The 13,078-nt window shown below is 43.5% G+C and overlaps 1 protein-coding gene across 1 annotated transcript; it reads left to right on the forward strand.

Annotated features, from left to right (window-relative positions):
• The first annotated feature begins 9,824 nt into the window (after positions 1 to 9,824).
• LOC133928560 (uncharacterized) lies at positions 9,825 to 12,585 on the forward strand. Its single transcript, XM_062374957.1, has 3 exons — positions 9,825 to 10,407; positions 11,818 to 11,982; positions 12,178 to 12,585. The coding sequence occupies exons 1-3, from the start codon at positions 9,916 to 9,918 to the stop codon at positions 12,289 to 12,291; spliced, it is 771 nt and encodes a 256-aa protein (XP_062230941.1). The 5' UTR covers positions 9,825 to 9,915; the 3' UTR covers positions 12,292 to 12,585.
• The last annotated feature ends 493 nt before the right edge of the window (positions 12,586 to 13,078 follow it).

Here is a 13,078-nt window from a genome sequence, read left to right on the forward strand (position 1 = left end):
CTTATACAAGGGCCCTTGACTTTTGACATTAGGTTTTCGATCGAAGAATGTGGCAGTAGATGTCTTTTAATTTTTTGAACATGTCAATTTGGTATGCTTCTTTGTAGATTAGCATGGTATTATGTTTGTAAATCAATAGATTGTTTATCATTATGGGATTGCTTTCTGGTTGGCCAATGCAGATCTTTTCTTTTTTCATGTATGGATGGTTTTTCGTTCATGATTTTGTAAATATGGGCCTTCGATCATAGTGACTGAATTGCCACGGTAGTTTCTAATTGGGGTTTAAAGCATATTTACATCATTACATGCATCAAAAGGTAGCATTAATCATTGTTTCTGTTGCTAGATCTGTAACTTATAGTGGTTTCCTGCTAATCTATCTCCTGGCATAGCTGAACTTTTGATTACTGCCTGTAGATATTCCTGTCAAGAGGAAGATTGAGAAGAAGAGAGAGAAGGTTCTTTACCATGAGAGTGTGTTGAAGAGGAACCTGTTTGTACAGCCAGTCTCATCTTCTATGGTGTCCAAGAAGGATAAGGTGGCAAACAAGAAGGAATTGCAGGAGACATAGGAAGAGATGTTGCAGAGCCACACAAACTGTCATTTCCATTTTTGCTATTGTTATGTTTGCTTTTTCAATGAAGTGGTCATGAGATAAGGCTGGTCCTATGGAGCGATCACACATTGAGTTTAACACTGAATAGGTCCAATTGCTTGCCAAAAAGGAACATTGCTTGTCCAGTTGCTTGGCCAAAAGGAACCAATTATATTTGTCATGACTTTGGTGAAGCTCTATGAAGGTTTGTGATAACTCTATCATTCTATTCCTCCAAGTGACCTTATGTACATGTGGTAGTTTGGCCTCTCCCTATGGTTTCACTATAGGTGCATGAATGAGCTCCTTTTTTTTACTTTCCATGCTATAGTTTCTTATGCTAAATCGCAATGTAAAACAACTTCTGGTTTCTCGCAAAACAATAAAAATGAAGCAACTTTTGTTGATCTCCATGCTGGAGGACTGGTGGCAAAGGAGTCTAAATCCATTGTGCCTTTCATAGGCCAAAAAAGAGAAAAAAGCCTGGGGTATGGGATGGTTCTTAGTTATATCCCTTTTGTTTCTTTCCGGCGATTCTATACAGTCATGGGATGAATTATATGGACATGCTAGTTTGTTTTGTTATCCTAGCTCCAGTGTGCACTATGGAGCCATGACTATTTGCCCTTTTTGTTTGTTGTTCAAAGCTTCGATGGAAGGCTGCGAATGCTGCCCTTGTGCTCGCATGCATCTGTTCGCACCCACTTTTCACCATCCGCACCCTCCTATCTCCCATTTTTTATGAGGCACAAGCACGCAGGAACCATGCAATATATGCATGGTGGGGGACAATGTTTATTCTCTGAGTTCGAAATAAAAAGATTGTCTAATTGCCAACCAATGAAAATGTTTTACCAATGAAAATGATGTCCGTTATTGGCTTAAGCAAACTAATAATATAGTGTGAAGTTGGGTTATGGAGTTTAGGGCATGTCAGCCCATCGTAATAGTGCTTGATTATTATTTTCTGTCTTTGTAGCTTAGATGGTATCAGACCTTCAGGAGACACAAATAAGATAGGAGCTAAAGATCTGAGTAGTGGAGCTTCAATGCCGCTCATGGATTTTCTCTAAATTTTAACTTGCTTGCACTTTTTTCTCCAGGGCCTGAAGCTTTCATCCAATCATTTCATACTGCACAGGTTATGTAGCTCAGTTGAAACAATGCTATAGTGACAAATAGGCTCAGATGAACCAATTATCACCGGTTAGAAAATGGCTCCAAGTGTCAAAAAAATTCTGCTGCAAAATTGAATGGTTCTAATGTAAAACTGCATCCTTGAACTGGTTTACTGTTTGGGAGTAACATGTTGCGAATACGCTTAATATAATATTTATTTGTAATCATATTTAGGGTGAAATAATTTGGACTAACACCATGTTGTATGTTATTTTTTATTGCCTAGCTATTTTATAGTACAGTTTTTCTTCTTGTTTCATATCGTTGCAACAATACCAAACACATTAAATAAAGACACTGTAGCAACGTACATGCACGGTACTAGTGCAGGAAAAGCCAAAAAGGGGAAGGATTTCAAAAGATTTTTTTCCATGAGAGGACCTGTTTCAGAAGTTAACGCACTGTTTTTTTCCAAGTAAAATGCACTGGTGGTTAAACTTTCATAGAGTGTCGTCTAGGTCATGAACTTTAAAATTACAGATTGAAGTCTTTTAAGCTTGTTAAATATGGCATCCAGGTTCAAAATACCTTTATAATTGCCTAATACACTGCCATTTGGTTGCAATAATCGGCTCTAATTCTTGACTGGTTCCACCGAATCGGTTCCAAACGGCCTGTGAACCACCCAATTCGCGCACGAAATGGGGTGAACTGTTTCTCGATTTTGAATGCGCCGGTTGAATCAACTCATGGGGCGTTTCTACATAGAAAAAGCCATCACTTCCCAACAAGCCACCGGCTGCTACCCGCAGCATCTCTTCCTCCCCTAACACCCACCAATGCTCTTCGTTCTTGTCTTCTCGGCCGACTCCACGTCGTTGCCAAGCTCAAACCGTCACCACCGGTCGTGCTCTAGCTGTTGCTATTGGCTGGGTATCCCTCAAACGGATTCCCCTCCGAGAGTTGGACCCCGTGTTGTTCTTCTCTAGCCAAGGTTCATCATCGGTTGTCGCTGGCAAGACCTGTGCAGTGTGCATCCATGGCCAAGGTCAAAGTTGAGCTGCTCAACATGGGCCCGACCCCACTATTCGTCTCTAAGACTAGCAGTTCTCTGGTGAAAAATATTTAGAGCTTTTAGTATTCGGTTTATTCCAGAAAAAATAGGATTATTGATACACCATTAAATCGGGGTAAGACACTGTAGCGAAAATAATCCTATTAGATCATGATTGTGATTTTGGTAATTAATGATAACATAGTCATTGGGACTAACATATTTATCAAGAATATATGATTAGTAGGTCTCATCGATGTAATACATGAAGAAGCCACCGAACTTAGAACAAAGTTTGATTGAATTGGAGAAGTCTCAGGAAAAATGACTACACCGGATAGTCCGGTGATACCACAAGTGTACACATCGGAGCATTTCTAGAATGATAGAAAACTGAGCTGAAATGGTATAGTACTCATCGAAAGGTTCGGTGATCGGGATCAATATACATTAGAGCATTTAACAGAAGTTCTGCAACTATTGAAGACTGAAGATTAATACACCGGAAGGTCTGGTGATGAAAAGGCAGTACACACCGAAGTTATCGGAGGGTGAACTCCTAAAGCAGGGATCCGGAGGGACCCCTTTGAGATTCGGCCGGGGGGATGATTCTGAATCTGTTTTGCAGGAGAAATAAATGGGCGTAAATGCGATGGCAGGTGGAATGGAATGACCGGATGCAGAATGCAGTAAATGCACTGGAGGTTTTTAGACAGGTTCGGGCCGCACTGAGCGTAATACCCTACTCCTGTGTGGATGCTATAAATGCACTGAGAATATCTCTCAGGGATGTTGCTGGTTACAAGAATGTTTGTCTATCCTAGAGTTTCGGGCTCCTTGTTCTTCGGTGATCTCAGCTTCTGTGCTTGTACCGAAGTGTTCTTCTGTCTTCGTCCGGATCCTAGAGTCGATTCGGGGGTCTTTTTTCCGTGTCCACTAGCTCCTCTTAAATACTTGCCGGCGGTAGCGTGCCCTGAAAGGGAGGGCACGAGTTCCAAGGCGCCATAAATGGAAAGCAACCATCATGGGCTGCTGCGCGAAGTGATAGGGGGTTGAAAACGCGCCCCCGCCTAGTCTCGGTCGTCATGATATCGTTCTGCAACGGGCGTCGCGGAGAGGGCCCACTGGGCAGCCACCGAGCAGCCCGGTGTGCCCGTTTGGTCTTGTACGTCTGACACAGCAGGGCGGCAAGTGGGGCGTCTTAGGCCTCGTGATGTTATCCCGAGGTGCGCCGAATGACGCGGGATGGGACCCGTGCATTAAATATCCCCACGCTCTTCTGCCAGAATGTGGTAGGGACTGACACTGAGCGTGGCAGGACCAGTTGGAAGTGACAGGCCACGCGCCCTCTTAAATACGGCATCGGGCCTTTCACTGGTTGACACCTCACCGCTGGACCTCTGTGGGGGCCACCGGCGAGGGACTTCTTAGACCGTCGGGGAACCGAGTGCTCGGGGGTCATTGTTCACGGTCCCGAGCACTCTCTCCCAGCATTGACTGTTCGGGTCCTCAGGGAACCGAGTGCTCGGGGGCCGCTGTTCACGGCCCCGAGCACTCTCTCCCGGAACTAACTTCCTTGGGTCCTCGGGGTGCTCGGGGGCCACTGTTCGCAGCCCCGAGCACACCCCTCCCGGTACTCAGCTTTTCTGGTCATCGGGGGACTTGGGTGCTCGGTGGCCACTGTTCATGGCTCCAAGCACTCTCTTCCCGGTACTTGGTCTTTTCGGATCATCGGGGAACTCGGGTACTTGGGGACCACTGTTCATGGCCCCGAGCACCCTCTCCCGGGACTTAGTCTTCGCGTACCTCGCGGAGATGATCCCCGCGGGAGGGCGCCACGTGGCAAATTGCTGATCTGGCCTCAGGACTCGGGGACCCCTGGTTCCTGATTCACCGACATAAGTGTTCTCCAGAACTCAGAGAAGATGAAGCTATACACACCAGAATGTCAGGTGATCAGAAGATCAATACACTGGACAGTTGAACAGTGAAGATGTTGGTTCGGTCAGGCTCAAGTATACATACTGAATAGTCCGGTGATGGAGATAAAGTATACACTGGACAATTCAGTGTTCAGAAGTGGTTCTGAGTGGGTTCTAATGGCTAGTATCTAAGGTTATACACACTGAATGGTCCAGTGCTTGTATTACTGATGTCACCGGATCATCCGGTGTTCACAGTAAAGTTGAGCTGTTAGAGTAACGGCTAGTTGGTGAGTTTGAGGCTATAAATACCCACCCACTCGGCTATTTAAAGGTGCTGAAATCCATAGAATCTCATATACACTTGAGAAGATATTCAACCCATCAAAGTGCTAAAAGTGTTCATCCAAAGCGATTAAGCACATCATTAGAGAGTGATTAGTACTTATAGGCTTAGAGAAAAGAGTTGCTAGATGATGCAACCTAGAGAGTGGATCAATGAGTGATCCAAACATGTATCGAGTGCTACGCCGGCACCTTGGAGTCTTAGTGACTCATCGGTAACTTGTTGATACTCTGACTTGGTGTGAAGAGGCGACTAGAAAATTGTGCAGCGACACGGAGGCTCTTGTCTTTGTGACTAAAGCTTCGAAGTAAAGACGACGTACAAGTGACCGGAAGAGAGGTTAGTGGTGAGACCTCGCTTTGGTGACTTGATGACTCATCGTGATTGAGACCTTGTTTTGGTGACTTGGTAGTTCAAGAGCTGTGACAGGAAGAGACTTGACGATCGGGAGCATATCCTTTGTAGAGCTCCAACGTGAACTAGGGGTGGATTGTATACCAGCGATACTACAGGATAAAAATTCTTGTACCGAGTTTGTCTCTCTACCTTATTTACATTTTCGTATTTACATACTTGCAATTTACCTTGGTAGGGTAGGTTGCAATTCTTTTGAGCGATAGAGTAGACACACTAGATAAATCTAGAGCACATTTAGATAGAAATTTATATATATCTATCTTGTGAAGTTTTTAAAACCATTAATTTTTAAGTGTCTTAATTCACCCCCTCTTAGAACATCATCGGTCCTCACAGACACTTTAAAATGCAATAGTAAAAAGAATATAACTCTAAACATTATGAAACCAATTTTGTTGATTCCATATCAATATGCTCTGCATGTTAAAATTACTAGTAACCATGAAATATTCACTAAAATTTTTTTTTAGCAAATCAAGATAAAGGTAAATTGGTCTATTACACCATTATCTTTTCTTTCAAGAAACCGAATCGAGTCATGTAGCCAAACAATTTTCAGATGTGATTCTGATTCACTAGAGGAATATGTATCCCTACCAAACGAGACCTAATAATGTGGAGATTTCTTTCTTTTTTATTATTGCTTAACAACTATTGTTTTGTATTCTTGGTCCAAATAGGCACCAAATATGTTGCAAATTTTTCATAGGCCGTTTGATAAAGAAAAAATAAGTAAAATGGATCGGCAGTACTTAAACTTATCATATAATGTCATCCAGGTTCATAAACTTTAAAATTGCAAATTGAGGTTCTTGAACTTGTTAAATATGCCATTCAAATCCACCTCTATGATTGCCAGCGTGGAGACTTCTTATTGACAAGTCAAAATCAAACAAGAAAAGAAAAGGAGAAAAAAAAACCCCCAAAATTGAAGCATAAAAAAACATCCCCAAACGGAGCCCTCCCGGCCGCGAGCACGAAGCCACGCCACCACCGGTCGCATCGCCGCGCTCGCACTCCTCCTCCACGTTCTCCGACCGCCACCGTCCGTGCCGGCCTGCGCATCCTTGGGTGGTGGAGCAGATGCACGGGCCTGGCGCCGTCGAGTTCGACGAGCTCGCTGCCTCCCTCGCGCCGCCGCTCCTGGGGCCCTGCCGCCCCGTCGTCGACTATGCCCAGCTCGCCGGGGTCTTACTCGCCTTCGACCAGACAATAGGTACATATATGCAACCGAGCTCATGCGGGCATGTACAGCGCAGGGGCCTCCGCCACGGGCGGCAACCACTAGAGCTCGAGCGTCATCTACGATCAAGACGACGAGGAGGAGCTTGAGCTGCTGGTTCTTCACATCCTGGACCTGCTAGCATTCTCACGCCGAGATGTTTGCATCCTGCAACTTATTTCTTAGTTATCACGACGAGATGAGATGAAAAAAGTCAAGGAGGGCGCAATTCTGTGAAACCAGCAGTTGGAGATGAAATCCGTTGGAGGTAGCCTTAGCTATATTGATTTTCAGATTCCGAAGACGGAATAATGTTTCATTTGGTGTTGATGACAAGGGCCTGATCAGCGACCCGGGAGGACGTCGTGCATCAGCCAAGGTCTTGAGCTGGTGCAGTACTCCGAAAGAAATTTTGTAAGACCTTTCACACAAAGATCTGAAAAAGACCTTTTCTCGTATCATTACTTTCCAATCCAACAGCTAGGCACAATACTTATAAGAGGAGAGGAGAATACATATCGTACATAAAAGAAGGCATATCTGTGAGACCGGATCTCGTAGAATTTTCTTTAATAATAATACATGATGGACATCAAGCTTATTGTGGAGGAAGATGCTGCATATTGCCGTCTACGCAGTAGGCAGTGTCCGCCGGTTTGAGTAAAATGGCAAGGATGTCCAGGGACACAGTGGAGTAGAGCACGAGATGATGCGATAGTCCTTTTGGATCCACTTATCATTGGCAAACTTCATGACGGTGTCGACGGAGCTGTCGACATGATCAAGAAGACCGAACCGACGAAATGTGACATCCAAGAAAGTGCTCCAGGAAGAGTAATTAGACTGAGTGGGCACATGATTGCGGATGTTAACGAGTTATATGGCGATAGCAGGCAGGGTGATCGGATCAGCAGGAACGAAGGGGTTGGAAAAGGCAGAGGAGGAACTGAACGCCATCAGCAGAGGAAGCAGCGAAAAAAGAGGATTGTTTGGTAACCGATACCATGTAAGAGATAGGGTTGCAACACATAAATTCATTGTATTGCTGGTGTATATATACAAGTGCAGAGCTTGCAAACGTGCTGACCTTAGCCTTGGCACCTTGGCCTTAGCTTTCGGGCAACTTGGCAATTGCACCAATCCGCTTCATCGATCTTTAGGTGAATTCCTAATCCTTGTTCCACCTCCGATGGCGCCTCTTCACTGCGTATTATCATCAAGCATCCAACATTTCACCAATTTTCCAATCCCGACCTATCAACCATGATATATATATATATATATATATATATATATATATATATATATATATATATATATATATATATATATATATATATATATATATATATAGCATAAGTTTTTATGTAAAGATGTGACATGGATTTTCTACATATTGAGAATGTTATTATAGGCTAATATGCAAGCTTAAAATCCGACTTGATTACTCCCACGTGTAGAGTATGGTTAAAATTTGCAAGAAGTTACATCGAAGCAAATTAGATATGTTTTAACCAGTAATGAGTTCTTCATTAACATTGCACAGCCAACGGGCCAAGCTTTACATATGCAACCAAACAACCGCTACATAACCACGGTGGACACCGCATCCTAGGACCAGGTCTACTGCGTTTGCACATGTACTAATAAAGTACACATAAATACATATATTGTCATAAACGAAAAATTAATGTTATGCATAGAAATTATAAACAGAGTTTCAACAATACTATATAGCATACAAATAGAGTATGAATATAGTATGTTGAACAGAGTTCACAAGGAACAAAACGACCCTACCTTTAGCAAGGGGAAACACTTGCCAATTTTGCAAAGGTAGTCAATTCCTCCAACACTCAATCCATATACCAAAAACCCGACCTCTCAAAATGCGCATGAAGAATACACATGTAGCACATTTTACACATAGATATGATATGGATTTTCTAATCATTGAATGACTGGTTTAGTAGTGAGATAGATTAAAATCCCTACATCTTTTAAGCGAGGATGAGATGTCCCTTTTCATCCTTAGCCCGTTCACCGTATGCAAGCAAACATAACATTCAACTGTAGAGCACCTTTGGATCTTTTGCTAGTGGAGGCTAGCCTAGCCTTGCCTTGCTCAGCTAGCTATACAAGGCAAAGTAAAGTGAGGACAGTCTGTTTGGTTGTTTTGTCCATGTGGGGGGGCTCCAGCCCCCTACTAACTACAACTCCGCTGAAATGAAGGGGTGAAAGAGGGAGGAAAAGAAGGTGGAGAAGAAGAAGAGGAAGAGGTGGGCGAGAAGAAAGAAGAAGCCAGCCTCTATTAGGATTTGGCTTTAGCTCCGCTACTGCTGGTGAGCAAGCTTGCTTAGTAAGTGGCAACAATTATTTACTATGAACCTTAGACTTTTCTACCCAAATATGCATAAAAGGAGTCCTCAATAAAATAATCCGGCATAGAACAGCAACCCACGCTTACACCTCTAAGATCATCTTCAACTATATACCCTTTATTTCGTTCTCTTTCTAATTTCCTTCTCTGTTTTCATACTCTTTATTTTTTCTCATCTCTAACAGTTTCCTTTTGAAGAAATTTGTGAAGGAAAAGAATGAGAGAATCCCCTCGTGAAGGGAAGCCGTTGGACCATTGGAGTGAACTCGCGAAGGAAAACCATTAAAGATGGTCTAACACTACATCCTTTTCCATTGTATCATGTGCACTCCTTGCTAGAGCGAGAGAGCCAAATCGGCTCGCTTGCCTTGCAAGATTTTTCTTACCATAGGAAACTAGCTTGCTTGACAAAGTTCTAAGAGTGTTACCACACACCTATCCTTAGCCATCTTCAGCGACGATGTTTTTCTAGTGCTACAGTACCAACACGGCCTCCATGTGAGAGTCATTTTCTAGTGCTACAGTAGTGTGAGGAGAGAATGAGGTAATATTAATTTGCAGATTTTCTCTTCTATCCGTATCACTGTTTATAGATGATGATTGTGGATCCAAAGGAATAAAAAAATTAATAAAAAATACAAAATAAGATAACTGTTATAGATAAAAAATAAAAAATATTATAATAATATTATATTGAATATATTTTTAAAATATCTACTAAAAATAACCTAACTAGCAAAACTGGACAAGGATTCAATCGCGCGCTAGATTCCTCATGCATAGCCATTTCTACTGTGCATCTATAACCCGTACATAACAACTAAAAAGCATCGTGCTACTGTAGACATATTCTGGAATGGCCAGCATGGTGGTGACGGCGCTGGATTCCGGAATCCTGCCACGCATCCCCACCAACCCCGCTTTCCAATCGCGGAACAGGGCCACCCCGCCGCCCGCGCCAGCGCATCAACCCCATAAATCCCCCGAGCTTCGCGCCCGCTGCCCCAGAACCCTAGCCCTCTCCACCACCGTCACCGCCGCCGCCATGGTGAGCGTCGAGGCCGACATCGACCGTGTGCTGTGGACGGAGGCCGAAGTCGCGGCACGCGTGGGCGAGGTCGCCGCCGAGCTCGCGGCCGACCTGCGCTTGTTGCCGGGGCCGGCGGTCGTCGTCGGCGTTGCCACTGGCGCGTTCCTCTTCCTCGCCGACCTCGTCCGCCGCGTCGACGCGCCGCTCGCCGTCGACTTCGTGCGCGTCGAGTCCTACGGCGGCGGCACCGAGTCCAGCGGACGGCCCCGGATCACGTCCGACCTCAAGGTCGATGTCGCCGGGAAGCACGTCGTCGTGGTGAGCGCCTCTCTTTAATCCTCTTTTGTGTGTGTGGCTGCGGTGCTGTTACGTGTGCACGCGTTGTGTGCTTTGTTTTGCTGTGGTCTGTGGAAAAATCTTGTCTTTTTTGTGTGCTATTCTTGCCTTTGGTGTGGTCCTGTGCCAAGAATTTGTTCACTTTGATCATTTGCTCGCGGACGGACTCTATCTAGGATAATTCACGTGACCTCCTTTACATCGTTTACCTCCTTGTTTATTACTCTGCTCAGTAGCTTTCTGCAAGTGTTTTTATTCAGTTACAGGAGTTCTGTCCGTTCTAATGCTAGCAAAATAATGTCATACTCATCTATCTTTGGTTGTTATTAGCTTGCATAAGTGTTGCAACGTTTCGGGCGTGATGTTTCTCTGTTGCATGTAATTTGAAGGTTCCTGAAAATATTAGAATGGTTGTACAGAAGTTGATCCGAAATTGTTCTGAATGAGGAAGAGAATCCTTGATCAGACAAGGTGCTAACAATCTGGTATTGATGTTGTATTGTCTACCACCTGTTGGCACAGCGCAGTTCCTTGGGAATCCTTTCACTAATTCTTTTCGCAAGGACTAGTGTTAAATTTTGGCTACATTGAAAAATTTGCAAGAAATTAACTCCTTTTTTTAATTGAAATTAGGAAGGAACTTGTGTCCACGGTCCATCGAATTAGGAAGGAACTTGTCGCAATAATGTTGCTTATTGGGATTCTTTTTTTTCCTTTGACGAGAAACTGGTGTAATGTAATTAAAAATGCACCATAATCACTAGGATTCAACAATCAACATATATACCGCCTTTCTAGGACAGGACAGCACAGCACAGAGCACTGTCTGTCGGAAAGGCAATAGTTATATTGACTTTGATATTACTTCCGAAAAGTACCTCTTGGAAGTTTGATGATTACTCACTTGGTGAAAACTTTAAATCAGTAGCAGCTTGGATGGTAATATAGATGAAAATGATGGACATGATTACAGTGACTTGTGAATGGTGCTAATGACAAAATCAACCTTGCTGTGTTTTTTTAAAAACTAAACCCTGCTGCGCTTTTGAACAGTAAAATATAGGCGTGCATAGCAGCTACATCACGAGTCAGTTCTTTGTGGAATGTCAACCTAAGTTTACCCATACACGTTTTTCCCTTGTGTGCTGAGTGTATGCTGTGGTGAAGGAATCATATAATGTGTCTCTAGAGCCAGCTTTTCCTTGACTAAACTGGCACTAATCGCTTGGTATATGTGAAGGTTTAAGGATACTATTCAATTGAGGCATTTACTCTGTGTATGATACTATGGGGGCATACACTTACTATAATAATATGAGATGACCTCTTACATCTTGGTGAGGCTGTTTCAGCTGGCATATGGAATTTGACAATGATTTCATATCTTGGTAGGTTGAAGATATTGTGGACACAGGGAATACTCTCTCCTGTCTCATTGCTCATTTGCAAAAGAAAGGAGCATCATCCATATCGGTTTGCACTTTCCTTGACAAACCAGCAAGAAGGAAAGTTAATATTCAGCTAGTAGGGGATGGGAAATTCTACAGTGGCTTTGAGGTATGGATACCGTCTCCTTTAATACCGTGCTATATGGCACTCACTTTTTGAAGTATTAATGTTGTATTGCGAGGTATCATTGGGTTTACATTCGCTCTACACTTTGATTCTTTCATTGGTAACAAATACTATAAAAAAGCTCTCCTAACACTGCCTTTCCCTCCTTGCAACCGTTAATCTGTTTCTGTTCTTCAGTGCCCAGATTACTTTGTTGTTGGCTATGGTATGGATTATGCAGAGCTCTACCGTAACCTGCCTTATGTTGGAGTTCTCAAGCCCGAGATGTACAAGAAAGATTCAAGCAATTAGACTGGAGGCTACATTTGCAAACGCAGATGCAAGAGAGCAAAAATTGCAAATGATAGAGACATTTTAGTTTTGACATGTGCAGGCACACTTTGCTTAATTTTGTACAAGAAAGAAGCATGAGGCCTGCTAGTTTACCTTTTTCTCCTTTTAAGCTCAGGAAAAACTACTGCTCTCCAAATTCCATTAGCATAACAGCAAGATGTATCACTGTCGATTTTGTTCATCACCAAACTGCAACCCTGAAGGAAAAGATGTGGTTGTATGACATGTTACATGTTCAGTTTACAGCCTGCAGCTGACTACGGCTGGTCTCTTGTACTTAGTTTGTGATGCACTGCCAGGGGCGGATCCCCCCCTCCCCTCCCCTCCCACTACAATTTTTTGGCATGGAAGAGGAAAAAGAAGAGTAAAAGGAAGAAGAGAAAAAAGAGGAGATGAAGGAGAAAAAAAAGAAGTTCAGGAATTTGACTTTGGATCCGCCACTGTGCACTACCATTTGCCAACACTGAGCAGACATTGCTTGGAACCTGGGCTCAGGCCTGACCCCTGTGGATTTGGAGGGAAAGAAAGCTAATTTCCCTACGAAGTCAAACTGAAAGTATCAGGTCAAATCCGTACTATCCAAGTCTGGGCCCTAAAGTAAGAGTTCGGTCAGTTGTTTGCATTTCCTGTGCTGCCCATGGTGTCTGAATATGTACTATGTCTGAGCAGATTCAGGATTCCGGGGGAAACTTTCCTGAACAAAGGAATCTCTCCTGGAATTCCTCGGAAACTCGTTTCTATTCTT

The sequence above is a fragment of the Phragmites australis genome, chromosome 9 (assembly GCF_958298935.1).
Source record: "Phragmites australis chromosome 9, lpPhrAust1.1, whole genome shotgun sequence".
Lineage (NCBI taxonomy): Eukaryota > Viridiplantae > Streptophyta > Magnoliopsida > Poales > Poaceae > Phragmites > Phragmites australis.